Source organism: Typopeltis vanoorti, chromosome 9, assembly GCF_054136105.1.
Source record: "Typopeltis vanoorti isolate ZY-2024b chromosome 9, IOZ_Tvanoo_1.0, whole genome shotgun sequence".
Classification (NCBI taxonomy): Eukaryota; Metazoa; Arthropoda; class Arachnida; order Uropygi; family Thelyphonidae; genus Typopeltis; species Typopeltis vanoorti.
In genome coordinates, this window is record NC_143557.1 from 142,369,607 (window position 1) to 142,397,033 (window position 27,427).

Here is a 27,427-nt window from a genome sequence, read left to right on the forward strand (position 1 = left end):
ATCGTAAGTTTCTTTTGCACGAGGGTTTTATTGACAAAAGGTGTTAAACCAACGCTGAACTCAATATTAACCGGGGATCAAGGAACTTAATGGGTAAAACTAATTTTAGTCGCCATGGTGCGAATGCACGATAGCTTTATGACTTCCGTGGCTGAAATTCACATAATTGTTTGTGTATGAGGAGAGGGAATGGTGTTGGGATAAGAGGAAGCGAAGCACACGCACACACAGTGACTCTACTTTACTGGTTTACAGAAATGTACAGAACATTTACAAATGACCATGATGTACACTAGCGGGCACAAACAATGTCCCGTGCTTTGCAAGGGAGCGTCCATCGATCCTAGGAAGCGTGCGTTGTCCTTCTTCACCTGAAACTGTTGTTCACGAGGTCGTGAGAAAGGTCTGCACTTGCCGCAGTCGAGTCCTTTCTGTAAAAGTACGGCATGTATCGATGCACATTCAGAGACTGGAAACTTTCGGGGGCTGCGACGGTAGGACGAATGACACCCCCTGGTAGCGAACTCGAGCCGGAAGTGGCTCCGTTTGCATTCAGCAACATCCCGAATTGTCCCAGGCCCGATGCGCTGGCGGCGGCCCACTGGGCCCACAGGTGAGGCGGGATGGCAATCGGTGACGGGTTGGTTCGGGCTGCATTCAACGAGTACAGCTGAGAGAGGCTGGCGGCAGTGGGCACGAAACCGTAGGTTTCGCTGAAAGATGGGAGAGTTCCCGCGGGCTTCCACATCAGAGGAGATCGTTGAGACATCCCCAGAAAGTTTTCCCTGAAGATGGCGCTGCTTACGTCGTCCTTGTCACCTTCGAAGAGAGTTCGGAAAGGAGAGTGTAAGTAGGTGGGGTCGTTGATCAGAGCCTCCATGGTGTCCCTGAAAGAACAACGAAGAACAGGAATGGTCAGTGCGAGGAATGCTGAAGAACGAAACAGATTTTAAGGAAGGAAAGATAAAATCACACTCGGCCCACTAAGCTGTTTTTAAACTGAACGAAATGTTTAATTTATTCTTTTAAAGTTATCATCCCTCTTCTAAGAAGCATAAGATACACGGAGTAACGAAATGGATTTCAATCATTACATGACGAAGGCTTCCTCGAGGCTTATTTAGTGGCTTAAAAGCGGAAGGTGTGACTTCCATCAGGAATTGATTTGTTTTTTTTTTTATTTTTTATTTTTCAAAGTATAAGTAATCGTTGTGTTGTCATGCTTCATGAGTGGTTGAGCACGAATGGATAATTATCGTGCACAGACGTTTGTAAGAGGGGGGGGGGGGGTTGAGTGGAAATGGCGTCCAGTTGTAGCTGTTTTGTCAACTGTTATACTTTGGTCCATGAGGGCCATTTAAATTAATCCTGAAGAGTGGCAGTAGATTCTGACGTGCTCTTAATAACAGGACGCTGTTTAGACTTAACATCATGTCCACGCAAGCCTAAAGTTAAGAAAATGGCGTAACAACGCTCACAGCGCCCTCGCAGGCTGCAAATGCTGAAAGTAATTTTGGCCTACAAATCTCGTTTCTGTAAGTATAGCAGTTTATACATTGAGAACATGTAGGGACAGAACCCACTGATGATCGCGAAAAAAATGAATAGTTTGAATCAAAAATTAAGAATAAACTGGCATTTATTCTAGAGAAATAGTGTTCGGGATTGCGAGTAGCGTCGCTGTACGTAGACGGTAATGAATTGTGTTCCTAAGCACATAAAGCGGGTTGATCTTTATTTTGAATTCAACTACGGACTGTTGATGTCGGAGTTTTTTTTTCTTGAACTCATTTACCTCATAATTAGCGTGTGTTAATATCGCTTCTGCCCTCTGCGAATTGTATTCGTTCTCCATGGCGCTTCGTTGAAACTTGGGCGTGGTTCGCAGTCTCGACGACCATTTAATTAAATTCGCTAATGAATGGGAAGTGGCATCAGTTAGTCATCGGGGCCTTTTTTAAAGCAAGACGTTGTTTAACTTTGCATATTTTAGCATTCGGTTCCCTCTGACACTGTGTCGGGTAATTACTCTACAGTAACTGGAGCAAATAATTTATTATTGGAAGAGTACTCAACCTCGTTGGTACTCCAACCAGCGCTGGATGTGTGCATTGGCTTTCTGCCAGTTGGGTTGCTGTGCATTCGGCAGCTCACACGGTGATCGGAATATTCTTCGCTCTCGCTGTTTAGACGCCACAATATTCAGAAAAGAACTTATTTCCCAGTAATAACAGTGAGAAGATGTGTTTGTCTGGTTTCTTCACGATAGTTTGCATCTTTCGCGCTACAAACTGCCTTAAATTAGAATCAAAGGCCTCGAAAAAAACAGTTCATATTCAGCTCACAGCCAAATCCGTAGAACCTGTTATCCAGGAGAAGGATTACCCATTAAAAGCTTAAAGTGAAGAATGAAATCTCAAAAAAAATCTCACGTAAAGAAAACTGACTCAGATATTTTAGAAATGGCTACTTGTTGATATTATTTTTGTTAGTGGTGTTGTTTAGAGGGAATTTCAGGATTTTTTTTAATGAGATGAAACAGTCATCAAACAACTAATCGAAGTCCGTTGAATGATACGACCTCTAGCGGCATTTCTTCCTCTCCAGTTTTTCTTCCTCCATTTTAAGCCAAAATTATCAAAATAATTTTAAAAACGCAAGTCCTTGGAGGAAGCAATATCCCAACTCACCCCTTCCATTTTTGTCCCTTTGGACGGAATATTCTCAAAGGACATAAAGAACATAAGAAATAACCGTATTCCAATACTTTTGGCTGGTTTACGTTATTTTAAAAATGCTTCAGTTATTTCATAAATTAATGATTCAAATCCAGTAAAAGTAAGAAGACTTTAGAGGACCACTTAGAGTCGGAGTTAAAGTTAGCGGAATTTTGGTCACAAAATAATACTTCTGTAATAAGTGACTAGCTACAGCATTTGATCTAACAGTAACTGCGGCGACTTTTAACGAATGGTTATACAGTAATTTGCAGACCCAATAAACTTGGAATGATTGAGAAACATCATACCATATAATTACGATGGTTGAAGAAATAAAAAAGTAGCAAGAACAAGGCCACAATCCTTCAACGCAAAGTATCCTGAGACGTCAAGATTTCACTCCCTAAGCCATTCGCTGTCCAATCCGTCACTTGAAAATGTGTGCGATCCCAGATGAATGAAGCCATAAATATTTGACTTCGAGTATTCATGAGGTGGTATCGAGAAGTTTAAAGGCATACTAGGGTACCATAGCATCTCAGCAGAGACTCTCTTGTTTTGCCCGCTGGAATTACGATGATCATCAAATTCCTTTCAAAGGGCGTAAGGATACTACAGATTCAACGTCTTCAAGGCTTTCTGAATTACAATTAGCTGAGAATATTATCCAGTGAAGAGAACAAACGAACGTACATTTTCTGTCCATATTTTTCTAAATGGCAACACGAGGAGAAGCAAGATCTTCCACCGAAAGGCACCACTCAAATAGTAATTCATAAGTACACTGAAGAATTTCGACGCATGACAGTTAAAGATCCGTTACAGAAGGAAGGATTCCACATCACGCCAGCTAATTCAACGTCTTCAACGTTTGGATGGCTATAAGAATCAACTATTAGTTTAAAACACGATCTGCTTGCTTCTCTACAGCCAACGAACCACAATTGAATGCTCAATTGGAACTGCAGGACAATACGCGCTGAAGAACTGCATGTCTTCTCTAACGCAACGTAAAGATGCGTCCCTTCCGTGATGGTGGTGATAATCAAGTGGAATAAGTTGGGCGAACTAATCTAGACAAGGCATTTTTCAAGCTGTAGGCACCCAAGTGGCATCACGCAAAGACGAGTGACGGGAGTCCTACCCACGATAGGTTGCACACCTCTGCTACATTAGTACCAGGGGCAACTGAAGATTTGTTATTATTTATTTATTTATTTTGCTATTTTTCCTAATCCTGAAACCTTCTCTAGAGACCATGGAATTTTTTCAAGCCTCTTCAGACTTCTAACAAGCGGGGAGGTGGTCTCAGAACGAGCGATGGAATTCATCTCCAAATTAAGACACGTTTCTGGTCAGTTTAAAATGTAACATACGCCAATTAAAAATGTAATAAAAAAACGAAGAAAAAAATATTGAATGGAGATTGAGTACAGGGGCAGATACGAAATAGGCAATGGAAAAGGTGTGGAGACCAAATGAGAGAAGGTTTAAGATAAAAGAAACCTTTTGGACAGCAGTTACTACCGATGATGATAATCAAGTAAATTTTATATTGGAGTGCGAAAGAAAGAGATTATCAACACTTCCTTAAAATGCAGAAGCTAAATTGAAATAAAAATTCCTATTAGTGGTCCTAACAAGCACTTGAGTGCCTTTCCAAGTATTCTTGGACTTCGCAACCGTAACTCGAGGATAAGGTGGTTAGCCCCATGCCTCCTGGTGTGTCCTATGTCTATGGATGCGAGTGTTCACGTGGCGGGGTCGCCTGTTGTGCGCGAAGAAAAACCTGAGTTTCCGGGCGAAAAACCCCTACCTCCGTATGAGACCGGCTAACTCACCTTTAATCCAAAGAGACCAGAAAAAGGTTCCTCACCTCACTGACGGGAATCGAACCCAGGTCTTTCCGACCAAAGGGCTTCGTCTATGCCGACTGAGCTACGGAGACTCTGAATTAAAAATACTTCGTAAAATTATTTCTAGAAAACCTTAATATATCGCCATTCATTCCGCCATGCGTGTGAATCAATGTTAGATTCACACGCATGGTGGAATTCATGTTAGCAGTTCAAATATTCAAACATTAAGGACCGACCACAACAGTTTTTAAAGTCCCATATCATACAGGATTTCGAAAATCACACTTTTCTAGCACCGAACATCTCTTCTCTCTCTCTCTCTCTCTCTCTCTCTCTCTCTCTCTCTGTGTGTGTGTGTGTGTGTGTGTCTCTCTCTCTCTCTACCTACCTACCTAAATGATTTCCTTTTAAATCAATATTCAGAATGTGGAATTTTGAATTATTTTAATTATCATTTTGAATTATCAAATAGTTACTATGGCTGTCATCTATACTGACGTATATCTTCCAGGATTGGTAATTTTATCCTTGATCTCATGACTATCACATTACAAATCATATATATAACTATTGATTGATCATTTGAAATCAGTGACTCAATCAGTCAGGGAAATCTGCCGCTTCATTATAAAATTCCAAGTTATAATAAAGCAAGTAAGTTGATTCCGAAGAACTGTTTGTGTATTTTGGTACCGAGGACGATTGGACGTAGCAATTTAATGTGAAGACGGGTTAATAGCAAGACGGTATGACACTTTGCTAGACACGAAACGTTTCTTTCCACTAACTAACTGTGTTCCCACACGAAATATCGAGAGTGCTTGGTGGCAACTCTAAAGATTGGAGCACAATTGATCAAACGGAAATGAAATGCAATAATAGTCTATGGTATTGCAGATCCGCCTCATGGATGAGATATAGCGACAGACAGACAGATCTCATTTGGTTCCACTCTGGCTACACTGGCCACGACAAACAGCGAAAGTAACACTCGAGGAATTCAGTTCGTTTTTCCACACTGATGGCAGAGCTACATTATGGAAACGTCTGCATTGATCAGTGGACTCATTCTGCCTTACATTAACAATGCAAGCTGCTGATGGCATGGAAGGTGCGGAAAGTGTTTGCTAGGTGCACGTTAGGTTCTTCAGACCGGTGAGGCGACGGCCGAATACCTCAGTCTGTGATCAAGCATCTGCTCATGCTCACGCTTTATCCATCTGGCAAAGCTTATTTCCTGCAGAAAAATACCACGAGATCCTTTGGGAATGGCCCAGGAATATGAGGCTGACTTTGCTACTTGAATGGTCTGTTCATTTGCCGGATTTCGCCTCAGTAGAAAGTTCGACGGAATGAGGCGGAGTGCCTACTCTAATTGCCATCCAATTTCCATGGTAACGCTGTGAAACGACACTTTCATCGTCTCCACAAACAACAACAATTATAACCAAGAATGCCAATTACACTAAATAGATGCCATCCACATACTTATCCATGCGTCCTACGAAAAGTCTTCGAACTGAACTCTGTAATCGATGGCCCCATCAAGCGGAAACATTGCTGAGTATCTCAGCAATGAAGAATAAAAGAATCACAATTATGTCATTGGAATAAGTCTCCACAAAATATTCTAACTACGTACAATATTTTGTGGAGGCTTATTCCAATGACATAATTGTGATTCTTCATTAGTTTTAATGCAGTCTTCTCCCCATTCCCAGAAAAAAGAGTAAAAACTATCCTTAGTATTACATTTCATTTCCACCCCATCCGACTTGAGGCGTTGCTAAGGCTTGAAACCCACAAAATATTTCCTCAGAAGACGAGATGTTCAATTTCTGTTGAACGCAGTTCTGACAATCAGGATGGTTAACGAACAACTAACCTAATCCACAGCGAAGAATACTGAAATAAAATACAATCGCAGATCACGAAATTCTGTAATATGACCTCATGGCTGAATGAGTCCTTGCCTTCAATACTCTTTTTTAAGCAAACCGCAGATAAAAATCGAACGTTTCGTTTAACTTGCGTTGGATCAGCGAGTGAAACATTTTGCATCGACACTTTTAAGTGATTCCGAGTGAGATGATAGAGGGCGCTCTGCAGACAGCGGCAACGTTTTAATTTGTGTGTGGAGTCGACGCTTTGAATCAATCAGCGTTCTTTAAACGCTGGCCTGCCATCCATCCACATCCTTTAGTCGACATCTTCCGCTCACTACCTTCCTGCTACCCAAAATACTTCGATGCATATGAAGGGACGCGGTAGCCAAATTAATTATTGCGGAACCGTAGTTAGCGGGGACCTCCCAAGTTGACAACGAAAGTTTCTTCTCTCCCTCGTGCAAGAATCCGGCAGACGCCCCCCCGTCCCCCCCTTGCAAGTTGAAACATCCCGCTTCCCTGCCGACCTTTGCTAATTGCCTGGTGCGGTGAGGGGGTCTCGATGAAAATTCTCAATGGGTCGTGTCGCCTTGCGCGAATTCACAGACGCATAACCCGGCCTGTACTCCCACATACCGCAACACAGACATCGCCCTCCTCTGAACCCCTGTCCACACATGGCAGCGTTCTGGAACCCAGATGGGTGGCATACCTCTTCACTGTATACGATACCTTGTCATCGGACTAACTTGATACAAGCGGTTGACTTTTTACTGCCCTCTGGTGGTGATGCAAACAGCATTAATCTGTGTGCGGGAGAGATAGATAGAGAGAGAGAGAGAGAGAGAGATTAAAGTACTCAAACTAATACTGTGAAAATACTGCGTAAAACAGTCCACGTGTTTCCCTCCTCTTCCCGTCAACGACCCAAAAAAGAACCTTACCTGTCAAATTCTGTTAGACGAGAAGAATCCCTGAATCCTTTGGCGAATGGGTTGCTGTCAATCTTGAGCTTCGTTATCTGAAAGAAGGTAAGGAAATAATTCCAGTGAATGAAACTAAATTCTGAACTGAAAGGAAATGAGTGACATTTAAAATGTGCGCAGCAGTAAAATACGCAGCGGCAAACACATTCCGTGAAACAAGGCAAAGTTCTCCCAAAAGTTCGTTAAGGTCGCATACCAATCGAAAACTCCCCTTTCTAGCGGGGGGGAAGGAGACGATTAAGCAGGAGGCGTTTGCATCGTCTATTTCCACATGGGAAATGGACATTTCATGGGTACCACGGGGGGTCTCGATGAAAATTCCCAATGGGTCGTGTCGCCTATCGTACTATCCGCTGCAAAATGGTAGGATGACTGCAAGAGTAGAACTACGAAATCTCAAATTTTCTGTTCTAAATATTTAGATTTGAGTTAGCTTTTCTTTTCTTGTGAATACGTATTCATATCTTAGATACAATGAGATCACGCCAAGCACCTCAAGATACATTGAGATGCTAACGGCGCCGTCAGCAGAAATTCTTCGGTGGGTATCAGAAATTTGAGCAAATATTTCCCCATGATGTTCCCGTGGGGAGAGGGGGATAAATAAATAAATAAAGTTACTCCACAAGCAAAGAAGATTATGTTAGCAGTGATCTTAAGGGCGTTGCTTGTTCAGATTCTTAACCGAGAGGACACTGAAGTGTTGGGCAGTATTTTAAGACGCTGGATGAGTTACGCTGGAGATTCTTACAAAGTGTGAGTTGGTGAAAGATAATGCTGTTTGGCACAATGCAAACTACGTAGGCGAGTGGTTACGGAACTACTGCGAAGTTGTGAACCACTCTATGCACAGATGTGATTCAAATCTCTGAAAGCAAAGACTTGATATGCGATTGTAAATAAGGTTTAGGAGCTTGCTTTCATCACAAGAATCTTTAAGTATGAGTTCTGACAAAACGCACTCCCTAGAAAGAGATGAGCTTCCATAGCTCATACTATGACACAAGACCTGGGTTCGATCTCACATGCAGGTGTTTTTTCCTCTAAGAAGAGCTCTTCCGCCTTCGAACCAGACCTTCTCCATGAAACTCGGGTTTCTCATCTAGCCAACCTGAAAGAAGTACGCACGCCATTAATATGCATAACACATTGACTTCGTTAGTTGCTTCAGCAGTGAATCCAAAGCATCAACACATCTAGAGGTTGTCTTGTCTTTCATTTTAACTGCATTAGAAGATTTCACTGTCTAGTTTGGAAGTCAGTTTGGATCTTTTACAATCCTCGTGGGTAGAAGTGGCTGAATATGTAAACACTACGATATACTGTGACGCAAGTCGATGTTCAGATGCCTCTCTCAAGAACTGCATTACGTCATTTGATCAAATACTTGAGTCCTATATATAAAAAACATACGTTACGAGTATTTTAATGATATATTGCAAAGTGTGTTATTTTTAATGTGTTCTAATAATTTCCCTGTTGCTCGAGTTGATAATAATAACTATAGCATCTATTGTTGATCTTTTTTTTTCTTTTCTGAATCCATTTATGATGAGTCCATGATGAATTACCATCAGATAATTCAATCAAGTGATTCGTTTTGTACCCAATTATTTTTGTGCATAATTAATCCAATCTTGTCTTGAGACATCCTGTTTCCTTTTTAAAAATTGCTGTTGTCAGACTCGTTCGCCAATCACGTGTGACATTTTTCTTCCTTTAAATACTGTATTTACAGTATTATACGTATCTTGACATGCGACTTACTCCGATCTGAAAGGATACTGACTTCAACACCGATTGTCTGATAATGACTCTCCATACTATCATCTCCAGACAAGATTGGATTAATTATGCACAAAAATAATTGGGTACAAAACGAATCACTTGATTGAATTATCTGATGGCAATTCATCATGGACTCATCATAAATGGATTCAGAAAAAAAAAAAAAAAAAAGATCAGCAATAGATGTTGTAGTCATTATTATTAACTCGAGCAACAGGGAAATTATCAGAACAGATTAAAAATAACACACTTTGCAATATTATAATAAAAATACTCGTAACGTATGTTTTATATATGGAACTAAAGTATTTAATAAAATGTCGTTAAAATATAATCACATTAAAATAACTAATTATTATTATTATTATTATTATTAATAATAATATCTGAAACCTCCAGGGAGTCAAGCACTCATCGAGGGAGGCTATAAATCATCCAAATCAACTATCATAGCTTCCCTTAAATTCATTCACATTACATGCACTCACTACCCCTAAGGGCAAATTATTCCACAAACCTAGCTCTTACCCCTTTCTTGACTGCAAATAAATTTAACTTCCATGGATTCCTCCCCCCTCGTGTTCTCTCCCCACCTTCCATATAACGAAAAATTTCGTCAGTTGAAATGCTATAACAGCCATTCCGAAGTTTATAGACCTCTGTCATATCACCCCTCTTTCTCCTGTTAACCAGAGTCTGCGATCCACATACTCGCAATCTGTCCTCATAATCTAAATCCCATAATCCGGATATAATCTTTGTAACTCTTCTTTGCATCCTTTCCACAGCTTCTTTACCTCCTTGGAACCCAGGAGACCAAATCTGCACACATTAAACCAGATGTGGTCTTATCAAGGCCTTACAAAGCGGAAAAACGACTTCCTTATCCTTACATATCAGGGTTCGCTACAACATCGCAATTATCCTCTGAATTGTATTTGCAATTTTTACTGTGTGACCTTTGAACTTCAAATTCCTATCTATCATATGTACGTGGATAACGATCTATAATAAATGCAGAACAAGAATAAACTAAAGAAATTGAAACAGCCGAACGAATTAAATAAGGTGGCACTTAACGAACCATAAGACGTAAAGAAAAATTAAGAGAAAATAACCTAACAAATTTTAAATATAAAATATCTAAGAAATAAAATAACTAAAGAACTGTGACGTGACATCCCACAAATGAAGAACAAGAAAGAAAAGCCCGTATATTCACATATGGATAGAATATTTGGATATCTTAACAGTGTTATCCTTAAAAAATATTCAACCAAACTTTGAGATGAAGACATTAAGAAAAATTAACTAATTTGTCTTATTAAGGAATGCTTCTAATTATACTTTCAGCACCTGTTACGGGCACAAGACTCTTATGACATGCACGCATTTTAAATGTAAATCCACAGTTGGGGTTTAAACTCGTTTGGAATATTTAACGGTCTTTTCAACTCACCAGCTGGTTCTGGTAGGCCGTGACTGCAGTGAAAACCGTCTCAGGATAAATGTACGTCCTGAAATCTTCCGACTCTAGATCTGTGACGGCATTTGCCTGGAAACCCTCCTTGAGCCTGACCAAATGAACCCTGGGCTGGTATCGATGCATCGAATTCAGGACGATCTAAATGCGAAATAAAGAAAATATCGATGTCAGAAAATTTGTTTTTGGTTTGCTTCACAAGATTTAAGATTTGCATAAATTTAAGATTTTTTTGTTTGTGTTTTTGGAGTAGGAAGAAACAGAGGGGAGAAAGAAGTGACGGATCTTCGTCTTTGGCTATGACTCCGTTACCTGAACTGAAGGGCAAATTTCTTATCAACAGTCTTGTTCTCGTCAGTCCCTCGAGCCAATTCCCCCACCCTGAAACTTCTTCGCTGGATCAAACAGCGAAGAAGTTTCATATTCCATCACTATTCTGCTCAGTTTCCTTGGAAATATGTAAGAGACAACTACGACTACGAGGTCAGTGTAACGTCTGTTAACGACGTGTGTTGTTCTCTGGTCGCTTTGCCTGTTTTGGGAACACTTCCGCTATGCGGGAGTCAGGATGACGGGACATTTGCTGTTCTGTTAAAGATAACGACTGCGATCTTGTCTAGGATGCCAGGAATCTTATAAAGTGCATTTGCAACGGAAGGTGAGTTAGTAGGTCTTGATCTCACGTGATATGGTTTTCATTCGCAAAACAAATTATAATTGGATTAACAGACAGTTTCACTCCATTCCAATCTATAAATAAATAAATATATATATATATATATATTTTTTTTTCTGATTTATTTATTTATACGCTGCAGTTAGTTCTATGTCCATCAAAATCACACCTTTTACCAGAACACTTCTTCTTTTTTCTTTTTTTTCCCCCTGTTTAGACATGTCGGAATCGTTTTGGTGTATTTCCTTCTCTGCTTTGTCGCCGCAGGAATTGTTTCAAATACTCAATTCAAAAAGGGACTCAAGTGAGTCCTACTGAAAACGAACTGGGTTTTCATGAACCACCCTTTCGTGCTTTTTTATCAAGGACCGGCAATTTGCACCTCGCGGTCTGTCTTTCAATGCGAGTGATCTTCTATTAGGGCGCACTCTCAGCGACGTTCTATATAAGGAGGACCCCGCTAGACAGACTCAGACAGCCGCTCCCTTCTGACGCAGACTGTCTGGGTAGCAAGACGGAAGGAAATTTTTTCCCCACGTGATCTGCGTTTTATTTTATTTATTTATTCTTTTTTCCCTACCACGGAGAACTCACTACGAGGTTCCTAATAAAGTGACCCCTCCCGATACATTCACGGAAAAGCCTCTTCCTACTTTTCCCCCTCCCACCACAAAAAGACATTCTACAGACTTCGCTTCTATTAGCCTATCGCTGTTCCGATCAAGCGACGACTTCTCCCCCCCCCCTCCCGTTCTAGTTCCTCGTTCTAACGGGAGCGGAAGGCAAGCTAACCGAAAAGTGCGTCACGGTATTCCAATCCCAATAAGTACGGTTGTGTGTAGCTGCTGCACGCGAGAGCAACAAAAGCGGGGGAGGTCTGCTGGAATCGTAACCTTGGTGGTCGTCATGTTAATTGACCGCACTTACTGCCGACAACGAAGAGGTGGCAGAACACGGACCCCTTCGGCGGCAGCGCCGAAGAGGTAGTCGGGCAGGAGGAGGAGGAGGGACGCAAGCGTGCGAGAGAAAGGTCATGGAAGATGACCTGCTTCTTATCCATCTCGGGGGGAGGGGGGAGAAGACTGAGGGACTTATGATTTATGGGGGGTAATGTTCGAGGGTTGGTCGAGTGTGCACTCGGAGAAAGCGTCTGATCGCGTGACAAGACGTCATTTTTCACGCGCTCAACGATCTAAGAAGTCCTTTGAACTGTCGGGAGTTTTGCAGTTGTGCGTGACACTTCCTCGGAACGGTAGCGGGACGCCTCGTAATGCCGTAAGAACTTCACTGTAGGACGCCATGTTGAGAATATTTTGGGAAAGAAGAGAGGGATTAAGGAACCACCTCTGCCATAACCACCCTTGAAGGGAACTCGCTTTACCTTCAGGAGAGGGGAAGCAGTGCGGGGTTGATCCAGGGTGGAGTGGAAGGAGGTTCAGCTTGAAACAGGATCTTTAAAGACGCTACTCGAGTCCAGTTTTCTGAGAGTGATTTTGGTATTTGACCGAAACACCGATAGGTGGCTCTCGAGCATTCCTCCGCCCTCTCTTTGAGTTCAAGTGCATGCAAGGAGATCGTTTCTAACGACCCTGTGGGTCGCGAACCGCAGATACAAGATCGGCCACCCTTGACATAATACGCACACCTGCAAAGAGCTTCGAAGACAAAGGATTAGCTGAGAATTCCCATCCGCCCATAAGTGGGACCCCCTCCTTCTGAATACAAATCACGGGGATCAAATGCAAGCCATAGCGCTTCGTTAATGAAGTGTTGGGTGTGGATGAACCACCGAAGGATGCCAAAAAACACAAAAGCCTGTTTAAAAGTGAATTCCTAAGGCATTATTTCTAGTAAACATTAAACCGAAAAGTTGTTTGTTTATTTCTGTTTTCAACTATACTGAAACGCTCCTGAAGCTCTTATCATGCTGAAAGGCCAGGCGAACTTCGCACTGAAAGATGCTGACACTCACAAACCTTACGTGCAGTTAGCAATCAGCTAAATGACACTTCACTTATTGACAATGTCTTTCAGACGGTGCGAACAAAACCTGTTATCAACCGGGACAATAAACGAATCTATTACCCTCATTCACTAATCGTCGTCAGCTGAGCATTTGATAAAGAAAAAATGATGGGATAAGCAGACGGCACTTTTGCTTTTATTAATAATACTTCAAAGCAGTTCAATCTTATTGAAGAAGAACGAACATGTTTTCAATGTGACATCAAGGTAAGAGGTCCTTTCATGGCGCTAGAAATTGCTGCAAATTTGGGAGTTGCTGTAATGAAACCCGACAGATAATGGAAAGAACGATGGCCAAATATAATGGCATAACTGCAATACGTGAAACTCGAGTGATTAAGATGGAAGGATGGTTACTGGACGAATCTTGAAGAAATAAAAATATGCAAATTTAGCGAACGTTGAAACAAAACAAGAGGCGACCTGTGACGGCGGAGTTTATGCAATAGACAAAGAAGGAAATTTACTGTTGTCTATCTCAAATCCGGATGGAAAAAGAGGAGGAGGAGGAGGTGGATTGGAGTGATGGTAGCAACAAGCTGTCATAAAATTTTTCGAGTCAAAATTCAGCAAACTTTTAGGGCATCATCCATAAGAAACACGAATCAACATCGTCTTAAAGCTGTAAGAAATTAGTTCTTAGGATTAAAGGTAAAAGGAGATGGAAGTCCAGAGATTGTGATGGATAAAAGTTAATATAGGATAGAAGACCAAATGCACGGAATGGGATGGACTGTGATACAGGGAAACAAAAGAGAGAGAGAGATAGAAGTTGAGAGGAAGTGAATTAATGATAGACTGATGATTAAATCTTACAAGAATGTGGTGCTTCAAATATGATTAGGAGATAGAGATAGAATTCTAAGAAAATATGGATCGACTACTGTAAAGAGTATTTCTTAAAATGAAGAAACTGTCATTGAAAGGGACCTCAGTAGGCATGTTAAAAAAAAGAAAAAGAGTATGTGGAGAAAGTGCTGCCTTTGATGCATTCAACAGTAAAGGGAAAGATATCATTCAAATTGGATTAGTTCATGATTTTGCCTTGATCTTTTTGAAAAATTAAAGAAGAGAGAGCCATCTTAGTAAGGTGGAGCAACAACAACGAAAATATATTATATTTTGGTGAATAGAGAAAATTAAACTGCGTCTAAGGAGATAGTCCGACAAGTCAAAAGAATAGTAGTTGAGGATATTCATATGAACGTTTGTTTTCAAATGATAGAGCCAAGGATAAAATACAAGAAGTTACATGGAATGGCAGTAAAGAAGTAAAGAACGAAAAGAAAAAAAGATAAATATGTTTTGTTTCAAAAAAAAAAGTGAAACAAAAATTGACTCTCTCTCTCTTTCTCTATTTCACTTAACATTGAAAGGGGAGAGTGTTTATCCAAAACGCTGGTAGCGTCCTTCAAGATACCAAGCAATTTTATATAAACTTGGTTTTAATCCTATTTCCCAAGTAAGCTTGCAGGCGCAAACTTAACTTTCTTGTCTGTTTGCTTACTTGGGAAATAGGATTAAAACCAAGTTTATATAAAATTACTTGGTATCTTCAATACATAATTTACCCAAGTTAAAAAACTTTCTACAGCTAGTAGCGTCCGTTGTCGAACTCAGGTAAGGTCATTTGAGAAGAAAGAATCGTGGGCATGGGATGGAGAGATACATGAAAAAAGACAGATCTATTTAAAAAATGGAAGACATAAAAGGAGTCGTATAAGTTACAAACAAAAACAATAAACTATAAGGAAACTGTAGATGAGAAGAAACCTAGGTTTTTATTCAACGATATGGTGAACTACAAAGAAGACAGAGAGAGAGAGAGAGAGAGAGAGAGAGAGAGAGAGAGAGAGAGAAAGAAAGAGAGTGAAAAGCGGACCCCCCTTACCAAAGTAAAAATATCAGAATAATGCAAATGAAACTGCTTTTTAAAATAAAAGTTTAGAGACTTATATGTAAAGAGTTCTTTAGCTAATCTGAGGATCAGTCACCATTTTTACACTACAATTCGCATCCAGATATTTTTAGAATTAAGTTTTATCGATGGGATTTGACGCTCTCCGTTAATCATTTTGCCCCCCTCTCCTCCAGCCTCATTCTGGTTCCTGCTGTGACAACAAAGAGAAATTGGAAAGGTGTGTGAGGAATTTTTGTGTCGATAAACTAATGGTTAAGGACAATAGGAAATTCCATCACTCACTAGGGTACTCACGTGGCCCTGCTTGTCCATTTCGTTGTTGGTGAGCTTCACCTTTTCGAAGGACACCACCTGTTTCTTCAACTGTTCTCCACTGAAGGGCGAGTCTGGGTGGAGGTACAGTCGAGCTGGACACGGGGGATCGGCTTTCCCAGCCACTAGCCAAGAGGACCTGTGATAAGCGTAGCGGTAGCGTTTGTTGTCCACAGGAGTGATGTCAAGGAACACTGCGTATCGTGAAGAGCCGTCGACTCCAGAGAATGACACCCTCAGAGTGGGAAACATCCGTCTGAAAAAGAAAATGCAGTTAAGATGGCATCACTGGATGTTTTAACAGCCATCGCATGAAACAGTTATTACAAACTTCCATTACACATGTACTGGAATAGCCTCTTAGAAGGGAAGTGTCTTTTAGGAGTCCAAAGTATAACCCATCTTTTCTAAATTTGTGATTTTCAAATAATTTTGTAATGCTAAATACTATCAATTATAATTTAGAATGATAAATGTATTCAGTCTCCAAAAGTTAGGGCTAAAACGGCTTCGCCTACTACCTCTACGGAAATAAAAGACGTTAACTGATTTTTTTCAAATTTTATTTACATTAATCTAAAACATAAAGCAATCAAAAATATTATTTTGTTATTATTAAATAAAATGACAAAATTATATTTTTAATTTCTTTATTTTTTTTAATTAATGCAATGTAAAACCGATTTAAAAATAATTTTGTAATGTTTAATAATATTTATAAACATTCTTGGAATACTTTTAAAAATTAACACGATGATATATTATAAATGATTTCAGTTTCATTTGACAGCAATTTGTTTAAGTGCATTAAATTTTGCTATTTACTTGGATCATTAACCTATACTTCATAGATGATCTAAACCTTTCACTAGAGGGCGAAATTGAAATTGATATTTAAATGTATGTATCATTCATTCTATTTATAATTAGATGATATATTTAAATAAATGGTGTTGAATTAATAATCACAATATTTGTATTTAAATATCTTAAAATAAATTATCACTAGGTTGTATTTAACAGATATCTAGCAAATAGCAAATAATCTGCTTTCTATTTTAATAATAGTGCAAAAAACAACGATTATTAAGAATTTAATTAATGTCAAATATCTGCAGCAAACAGAAGACAGATTCTAACTGTGACACCCAAACTTTGATTGTATATTTATTTTAGAACATCCGATAAGTGGAGCTGCGTTATGCTGAAACAATTGTTTACAGGAGTCGCAAAATTAAAATGGCGTATTTCAGCTTTAGCCATATATTCTTTGGTCCAGTATTATCGTTACTACCATAACAGTTAATTAAATTGAAGGTCTTTCGGGTAGTTCACAGACTTGACTGCTTACGTTTCATGCAAACACTTACTGAAACATTTAATAAATTCATATGCGTTATTTGAACTATTATTACCACGAAATTTTTAATAGTAAATACAGCAAACAATGATAAAAAAAAAATGACTTTGAGGTCACTGGGATTTCAAAGCAGAAATTTCTGCTTTTAAGCCAGCATCAAAGAGACGATTCTTTCCATCTTTATAGACGTTCTCGTCCCCCCTCCACATTTACAGAGACTTCCAGATTTCATTCCACCAGAATCGGTGCGCTTGTAGCCGACGTTCTTGTCACATGGAATGTTATTAATCACGGCCCGCAATAATTGCGAATCCCACGTGGTATACTTCTGTGCGCCCCTTCTCGGCGAGTTGTAAGCCAAGAGAGTCGCGTGACCAGATCATTTTGGCTGCTTTATCACCCTGACGGAGATGCCTATCTTTTAATGCAACTTCCTCTGTCTGAGGATTGCAGTGACGTCGCGTGTATTCCGGTCACATTCGGTCGGCCAATTAGCGATGGGAGGAAGGGTTTGGAACGTCCCATAATTACGAAAGCTGATTAGCGCTATTTTTAATTAATTAAGTAGCGTTAATAGACGTGTGTGTGGCTAAATAACCCACCGGATTGGCCTGGGGACGATCATTAGTCGGCCATATCACTATCACCTGGTGGCGACTCTTGGAATTAAATGCGACTCGAAGGTCCTCGGCGGAAAAAAGTCAGCGCGTCAATAAACTGTTTCTCCCTGCGGCATTCCTTCTATCTCCAGCCCTTGTGATCGCTATTCCTGTTCTAAACATTTGGTAAGTGATCTGCATTATGCTGATGATGCAAACTGGAATATTTGTGGTGTCTACGCCGCAGTTAACCTTTGATTGGCGTATTTCGATACGATGAACCGGTTTTATTGGTCAGTCGCTATTGAAGCGGTGTCATAAAGAGGTGTTGTTTGCTGACGGCCAAGCAAGTCGAACACACGTCAAAGCTCCTGTCGATAATTTTGTTCAAGAAGTGAAGCGAAAGAAGAGAATGTGGAAGTGATGTTTAGGGATATCACGAGAATGAGAAACTCAAATTGAAGCAATTTTTAATATTGGAAACACGAGAGAGAATTTTGGGGGAGAGTTGGATAATAGTTTAAGGAAAAGGAAGATATTTTTAGGAAACTAAAAGTAAGAAGGCAATATCAGGAACAAATCCACCAAGGAAACAAAATGTCGCATATTTCCTTTGATTTTGTACGATTTTACAAAATATATTCAAAAGTGGGTCGATGCTACAAGAACTCCATAAATGTTCGAAGAATCTCGTAGTTCGATTTCGATTCTCATTTTGATTCTCGATTCTCTGAGTTCGATTCTCGTTGTCGCGAAAGAAATCTTTATATGAGCTTTTTTAATTGAAGGTGACTTAAGAGCTCCTATAGGGCGGTAGCTGGGTCTCTCTCTCTATCTCTCTCTCTCTCTCTCTCTCTCTTTCTTTCTTTCTTTCTTTCTTTCTTTCTCTCTCTCTCTTTCTTTCTCTTTCTCTCTCTCTCTCTCTCTCTCTCTCTCTCTCTCTCGGAAATATACAAGGAAATCGGCTAGATGACACACGCAATTTTCGCACGAAAAATATTATTAGCGAACGGTAGATGGCGCTGTGTGTAGATGATGGATAATAACGTTGTGTATACACTGTCTGGAGTAGAGTGCCCTTCCGCGATGACTCCTTGGAAGTGTCAAGTAATAATAATAATAATAAACGCCAAATCTTTGCTACCTTACGGCAGACTGATTTTTGTTATTAGAATACTGTCATGTTATATTATTAAATCATTAAAAATAATACTTCATGTCATTACAAGATTTTAATAATGTCATTACATTATTAAAGATATTTAAAATCGTCTGTTATTAGACGTCATGAAATATAAAAAAAAAACATATCGGATATATAAATATAAGATACATGTAAGATATATTTATATAAGATATAAAGATGTGAAAGAGATCTAAGAAAGAGATCAGGCATAAAAGATGAGGCAACTGCAGTATATGAAAGCAAGATGAGATGGGCAGGTCAAATCCGGGTTTTCGGAAGAAAATCCAAATTTCCAGGAACCCAGATTGTAAATAAGGGAAGCAAATCATGCCAGCCCATGCCTAGCAATTAAAAAAAAACACGTCATTGTAAGCGCTGTACTTTATTTTATATTCTGTTCCTTTCATACAGCTGTGCGTTCTTTTCCTACACAAATTATATATCAACCTTACCGTGGTGTTCCCAGTTACCAGGAATCAATCTAAATGTTGGCCAACGAGAATAGACTAATTTAAGTCAGTTGATCGAACTGCATTCTGTATTGGCCTAAATCACATGCAAATCCAATGGGATAACGTGGGCAGATGTCACGCTGGCTGGGACAGCACCCAGATAAACAAGACCCTGCTGTATTCGTTAGGAAGCCAGAGTGTGTTTGCTTTAATTCCCTAAGAGCAACTCGAACAAATTCACACTCAACATCCGCAAAATATCCATCAATGTAAGAAGTATTAACTGAAGAGAAGTGCGACAAGCATCCTGTTGACATGATTGGTGTTACCAATCATGTCAACAGGGTTGTAAACAAAGGAGACAAAAACAGATGACATCCTTCTAAGCAAGAAATACAAACTTTTATATACAGGCAATAACAATTAAGGAAAAGGAGCAGCAACGATATTGAACACTAAAGAATCTTCTTGAATGGCAGGCAGTATCAAGTAGAGTAATGTGAGCAAATATCAGAATGGGGAAGTGGACAATGGCACTTATTTGTGCCTATGGTCGTACAGATGTTCTACTAAGGAAATAGTGGTGGCATTTTTTCGTGTAATTATCGAAGGCACCAAGAAAAAGGAAAAGTTGGCCCTTGTGAGAGATCTAAATAGCAGAGCATATAAAACTGTTTGGGGAAAATTTCTAAAAAAGAGCAAAGCTAATAATAACGGTAAGTACTTCTGGATTTCTGTTTAGGACATTGACTAGTTACTGCTAACAGCATGTTCAAAATATAAAATTGACCGACTTTCCAAAGTGAACTGTACACTCAAATATACAAAAAAATATTGATTACAAAATGAGAGGGTCAGAAAAGAAGAACGAAGCCATGAAAGCAGATTAAAAAAATATGAAGTAAACGTTGAATGAGTTAACTGGGACGGCATTAGGGGAATATTTTGGAAGGATAGAAAAATCGGAATTTCACAGAGAACCAAATAAACCAGAGAGACCGTTCTGGAATACAAGAAAACGTATCGTTGGTCCTAACAAGTCACTTACCATACGCTCTAAGAGATCCCAGAGAAATATAGAAGAAAGATATACGAAAGAAAACTAGCTTATAAACAAAATTAAGGAAATACTTTTGGAAGAATATGGAAGGAAATATCACAAAGGCGGTAAGGTTTTTGGAAACAACTAAGAAAGCGTACAAATGGAAGAAAGAAAACTGTAAAAAGAATCCAGAGTGATATGAAAAGAGAAAATATTTGGATGTTAGCAGTGGTTGCACCAAAACATTGTCGAATGCGATAAATGGCTGGGATATAAAATATTCAAGGGAGAGAGAATGTAAACAGGAGTAAATATCAATACTAGAGGTGTAAAAAGTAATCCTAAGCTTGAAATGTGAAAAGGAAGCCCGAGTGCATAACGATTCACCCGAAATGCTCAAATACGGAATTGTAAAAGTTTTACGATGGCTGCACTGCATAAAGCAGATGGTTGGGAGGTTGAATTTCAGATGATTAAAAGAGGACCCCACTTATAAAAGTGGAAATAAAACTGAATGGCAAAATTACACCTTAATTTTCTATTGAATATTAATGGAAAGATTTACTCAAAACATGCTCGAGAAAAGGATAAAAAAACTGCGGAAAGGAAACTTGGAGAAGAACAAGCTGGCTTCTGATTGTTAAGATCAGATTTTTCATTTAAGACAAGTAGTTGAGAAATCAAGGGTCTGTACTTAAGTTTTGTTCATCTGGAAAAGGCACAAGGTACGAGAGAAAGAGAGAGGCAGACAGAGAGAGCATTCAAAACACGTAATTATATGATTTAAAGGAGACAGAATTATATGGATCAGCTTATACTTAAACTGAAAAGTAGTAGTTATGAGTGAAGAATATACAAGATGATCGAGTGCAAGAGTAGATCCACTGTTATTCGCCATCGGTGTGGGTCACGTGATGAGTTACAGTGGCACTACATCCAATATCGAAATTGGAAATATTTAACTCAGCCCTTCCCTTTATAATAATGAAGTTAAACGCCTTAAATAAATCAAACAGTCTTTAACTAAATTGAATACCTTTTATGTGAAATTTAGCGTGAAAAATGAATCCTAAAAACTTGTGAAAATAACCAGAACGTGAAATGCAAACTTAATGCAAAAATCAAATGTTTCAGCCATTCATTTGGTAAAGACAGCAAATGAAAATAATAGAAGCAAAACTGGTGTGGTGGGAATAAGAAAGAAATTAGACAAACCACTTAACAGCAGTTAACAAGTTTACTTTCATTGATCTGGAATGAAAGTAAACTTGTTTTCTTTCATTGAAGCAATCAAGGCTATGAGGCCGCGTGATGGATCTGCAAAATTGTACATCAATGGTAGGATCTTAACATCACTGGTCGGATCATGTTAAGAATAATGATTATGGTATTAGTAAGGAAGGAACTTGGCATTGTTATCGTTTAGGAATGCGCGAGCAGGGCTAATCTCAGATGGTGGGGTCACTTAAACAGAATGAGGGAGGAAAGGTTAGCAAATATGGCAGGAAAAACACCCAGAGGAAGAACGAATTATAGATGGCTACAGTAAGTAAGAAATGCCTTAGATGACTTCTAGAAATATAAAATCTGATGATATGAGAATTGTGACAGATTAATGTGGAGGAAAATTATCGATAGGAAGTCAGGAATAATGCAACCTTAAATATGTCGTCTATCAGATTATCCTGCACATTCCTTGAAGTGCATATCAGGAGGGTCTGACGATGAAGCTATAAAAACCAACATGCATAAAGTATAAATGGTGCACGTCCACTAATTAACTTTAGATTTGAAGCCTCGATGATTAAATGCCTTAATTTTGTTTTGGCACTTCTACGAACGGGATGTATACAAACTGAACTGTTAGGCGCGTTTCCTAGAGAACGGATCGAAGCTAATGAACGAAAATAATTTCCCACTTCTGATGAACCAATAAAATTCTTTTGCGTTCAACCTTTTTGTAGGCGCATGCGTTACCGAGCACACCCTTTCGTGTTGATTCTTTTTAGATTTTTATAATAGCAGTGGGAAAACTCTCTTTCCCGCATCAAGACAAAAATTTAATGCTAATTATAATTTTATCTTGATGTCAGGAGGAGAGAGAGTTCTGAAATGCGATCACTCGTCTTAAGGACAGCACTTCTTTGCACTCGAATGGCAGCCTCAACTAATTAATACGAAACCATTTCTGGAGAAATAAGAAGCATTGTGAGAAGTGGCATCGCATATCATTCGTCAGAACCCAAATAAGTTGGTTTGATAAAATTGGAACAAATTAAGAAAGATATTTGGTAAATGTGCATATAAAAAGAAATAAATAAGCAAAGAAGAAAATGAAAAGATTTGGAAAAGAGAAGGAACAAAATAAGTCTAAATGCATTAAATGGAACTTCTCGATAACTTAAGATAGATAAAAAAAAATAATTAAAATTAATAAATAAGTTTGGGAACAATAATTAACCCCTCCTGCCACCTAGCAGTTATGAAATGAAGCCTGACTTGGAGTTCGCGAAATCTATATTTAAATACTTCAATGCACGATAGAAGCAAGAGATACCAGATCCTAGTAATTGGTTTCCTTCGGTTCTCCCAAAGAAACCATCGAAATTTTAATTATAATACGCAAAAGAATAATAATGCATTCTATATTTAAACTTTACAAATTATTGTAGGTCTTGAAATTTAATAACCAAATGAAATAACTTTTATTTTATTAATTAGAAATAAAATTTACAAAAAACACCTTTTCTTTTTTTTCAGGAATTTTATATATAAATTTGGGAAAGGGGCTGTCGTATGCTACTATTGAAGTAAAATCTAGATGATGCTGTATAAATGAAGGCAAAGTACCATTGATGAAAAGTTTTACATTATTACCACCCTTCAAAATACAACAACAAAATCCTTGTTTTACTAACCTTTCCTCTCCCATTCTCTGCTTAAGTTAACATACCCCTTGAGATTAGCTCTGCTAACGCATTCCTGGATGCTGACAATGTCAACTTCTTTCCTAATATCTTCGTTTTTAGTGTGATATTGCCATTGATGCCATCTGTTCACGCCTCTAATCTTTCTCAGGACTCTCATATCTGCGGTCTCTAGTCTTTGGTCAAGTGTTTTACTTCTGACCCAGCTCTCAGATCCATAAGTTAAAATTGGTTTGAACACTGTCTTGTATACAGCTGATTTAGTGTTCCGACTAATTTCTCTCTTATTCAGTTATTCAGCTGATTCTCTTGACAACCACTTCTTCAGCCTGATTTCCTACCATACCAGCTTTGTTGATTCTGTTGTCTTTTTCCATATTTAATTTACGATCTTCACTAAAAATTGTTCCTAAATAGCTAAAATGTTTTACTTGTTCTATAGTTTCATTGTTTAGGATACAGTTGATGCTTTCAATGTTCTTACCTATTTTCATAGTTTTTTTTTTTTTGGTCTTTTTATTGCTGATTTCCATAAAATATTTATTACAGCAGTTATTCAATTTAGTTAGGGGATCTTGCAGACTTGTAGCAGATTTATTTAGAAGTATAACATCATCTGCATAAAAGACCTGCGATTAACATTTCTAATTGTGATAACATGTTTAATACCACTTTCCTTCATAATGTGATCCATACCATAATGATGATGAATAACAGTCGAGATCATGTGTATTTGTCTCACGCCTGATGTAATGTCCAACTATCTTTTTGTACTTTCTCAATTGTAATGGCTGACTTAATTCGAACATAGACTAAGAATTTCTCGATATAATGTCCCATTTACGCCATATAAGTGCAGTATTTCGAACAGCTTTATTTTGGCACCTTATGCCTTTTCCAAATCTTTGTCATATCCCCACGTGTCCTGAGGGCACGAAGTCTGACATACGTCAGTTTACAGGCCGAAGTTAGCCCTGTGAGAATGGCTGTCCTCAGCAGAGTGCAAACAGCATCGAACGATTGGGCCCGTTTCAACTACTAGCCCCGCTCATTGCTTAACGTTTTGCTTGAGCCATTAGTAGCGGAGACGCTACCGATCGACCAACCTTTGATGGCTTTTCCAAATCTACAAAACTTAAATACACATTCATGATATATATTTCCCTGAGTTCTCTTTTTTTTTTTTTAATTTAAGTAAAGCACGCAATGTTTAAGACACTAGATATACTTATAAGGAATATTTCTCCAGCATTAACAGTGGAGATAATGTTCGCCCGTGTCTTATACCAGGTTTAACATCAAACCATTTTCATATATTTCCTTTCATTCTAACTAGTGACTTATGACTCAAATCTAGAGTTATATATAACTAAAGTATTGCTTAATAACCTTCCCCATTTACACGATACAGTTTTAAAAGCTATTTCGGTGTCGCCTTGTCATATGCTTTTCCCAGGTCTAGAAAATTTAAAACAAAAAGTAAACACCCTTGTTATATTGCAAAGATTTCTCAACAATTTGTCTTAAGGTGAAAATATGATCCTGACAACCTCCATTTCGTCAGAACCGAGCTTTTTTTTTTCTCTAGGTTTCTCCATCATTTTTCTTAGCCTCTTCTCAATACTTCAGAAGAGGCTAAGAAAGACTATTTCATCGCCTGGTGCGAGACCACTACCCCGCTTATTGGAGGCCTGAAGTGGCTTGAAAGATTTCTATGTTCGCTCTCTAAGGCAGGATTTCCGGAAAATGTAAAAAAAAAAAATTAATAAAAATAAATCCTTAGCTCGCCCACGTACAAATGTACTATAGGTTTGCATATAACATTATGAGGGTGGGAGCCGCATTAAAAAAATAATAAAAAGAAAATAATTTTATGCCATCCACGAAAGTTTTTATATATCAATAAAGCGAGTGGGCTAAGGAATGTTTTTATCATTTTAATTAATTTTTATTTATTTTTTAAATAGTCCGGAAACCTTTAGAGACAACACAAGACTTTTTCCGGCTGCTACCAATAAATAAGGCTTCAGGCTTCCAATGAATAAGGCAGTGGCCTCATTAGAAGTAATGAAATTCATCTCTCACTCAAGACGGTCAAAAAAAGGATAAATGTCTATGGAATAAGCAAGAAATTAGTCATAACACTAAACTAGCTGTATATTCGTACAAGCCAGTGTGCAAGTCAATTTTATCTTACATCGGATTACTTAAGGGTCAAATCAGATAACTTGTATACCTCGTGAGGCATCGCGAAACTAACGAACGAGGATGGGTACGCAGTTTGGAGCTTAGCTAACCAAACTGTATTCTTTATGGCTTAAACCAAAAGACAATGATGGTACCACAACAAGAAAAGCCATGCCAGCTGGGACGTCGACCGAATAAACAAGGTCCCTGTTGTTTGCCTCATGGAACCAGAAGAACACAAACTCGAATTCGATCACCATTTGGTTTTGGGCAGGATACCATCAAAATGAAAAGAAAAATATGTAAGAAAGCTTTATAATCATCAAAGTCGAGTTGCTTTCAGAGGCGAACTGTACAGATTATACCATTGGAAGAAAAGTGGAGTTTGAAGACAATAATTAAAATTCAAGGTAGCTAATGGAGAAGAAGTGGAATATGCAGAAGTATCACGTCGACATGATTGGTTTTACCGAAACAAAGAAGACAAATAAGCCGCTTTCATCTGTAATAACTATTACAGATGAATTTGAGATATTATATTCAGGCAACGATGACTGGTGAAAGGAAGAAGCAACTCGACATTAAACACAAAGATAATCTTCTTGAATGGCAATCAATGTCGAGTTGAGTGATGTGGGAAAACAGCAAAATGAAGAGAATGAACTTTACAATAAGACCTATTTGTGTCTATGATCCCGCAGTATGTTCTACGGAATTTCTAGGAATTAGAAAGGGTAGCTGACAGAAAGAAATAGGAAAAGTTATTCTTTGTTAGAAATCTAAAAGCATAGCAGGAAATGAATATCATTCACGAGAAACGAGTTGGGAAAAATTGGAGAAAGAGAAACAAAACAAAACAAAAAAACTAATGAAAATGGGTTTCTGTAACTGCTGGATTTCTATTTAGGACCGCTAACCATGTTGCAACACAAATATGTGCACAAATTCACACGGAGAAAAGTTAAAAGGAATAAGAAAAGTCTCATTGACTGTGTTATTGTTGATAGCAATATCTTCACACTGGTTTGGGATGCACAGAGGATTTGAATTTCGAAGTGATCGCCATTTAGTTTTGGTCAGGATACCATCAACACGAAACGAAAAATATGCAAGAAAGCTTTATAAATCATCAAAGTCGAGCTGCTTTCAGAGGCGAACTGTACAGTAAACATTATTTGTACCATTGAAGGAAAAGTGGAGTTTGAAGACAATAATCAACCCAAGAGACTGTTGGCAGACTCTGAAGAAAATATTGATGGATTCAGCCAACAGGCATGGAGTGAAGGTGCCTGCAAGGATAGAACTTATCAGGTCAAGGAAATATAGCAGTGAAGAAAAAGAAGAAAGCATATCGAAAGTTTCTAGCAAGTAAGTAAGCAGATGCGATACGAGAAAACAGGGGGAAATGTAAGAAACCAAAGTAGTGTGTAAAAGTAGCTAAACAAAAGTCGTGGAAAGATTTGGATGCTGACAGGGTTTGTCAGGATCGCGTTTTCACTTAAGAAAGATCGTTTAAAATATAACAATGATCTGTACCTAAGTTGTTATCGATTTAGAAAGGGCATGTGACAATGTTTCATATTCATCATCAGATTATGAAGAAAAGTGGACTTAGGTTTGATGTTAAAAGTGCAAATATTCAACGCAGCTCTCAGCTTCATGAAGATGATGTTACACTCTTAGATAAATACAATAACAGTTTGTAGTTTTTCTTTATTAATTGAATAATTTTCTCTAACAAATATTTCATGAAAGTCAGCTAAAAAGTAAAAGAAAGAGACAAAAAGTAAAAATAGGCAGAAACATTAAGAAGAAAAGGAACTAGACTCTGAATGGAGAACGTAGAGAACAAGTAAAACATTTCAGCTACTTAGGCACAGCTTTGAGTGAGGATAGCAAATTAAATTTGGAAATAGACAACAGAATCAACAAAGTTGGTATGGTGGGAAGTCAATTGAATAAATTCATATGGAATAAGAGAGAAATTAGTCAAAACACTAAATTGGCTGTATACAAGA

The 27,427-nt window shown here is 38.5% G+C and overlaps 1 protein-coding gene across 1 annotated transcript in view; it reads right to left on the reverse strand.

The window, feature by feature from the left end:
* Positions 1-367: 367 nt before the first annotated feature.
* Positions 368-27,427, reverse strand: part of LOC150103641 (uncharacterized) — a 78,435-nt gene continuing 51,375 nt past the window's right edge. The window contains exons 3-6 of the mRNA XM_090398503.1: positions 15,639-15,912; positions 10,699-10,863; positions 7,410-7,486; positions 368-887 (exon numbers count right to left, since the gene is read on the reverse strand). Of these exons, the coding sequence (XP_090254629.1) occupies positions 368-887; positions 7,410-7,486; positions 10,699-10,863; positions 15,639-15,912 (1,036 nt within the window). The remainder of the gene's footprint in view (positions 888-7,409; positions 7,487-10,698; positions 10,864-15,638; positions 15,913-27,427) is intronic.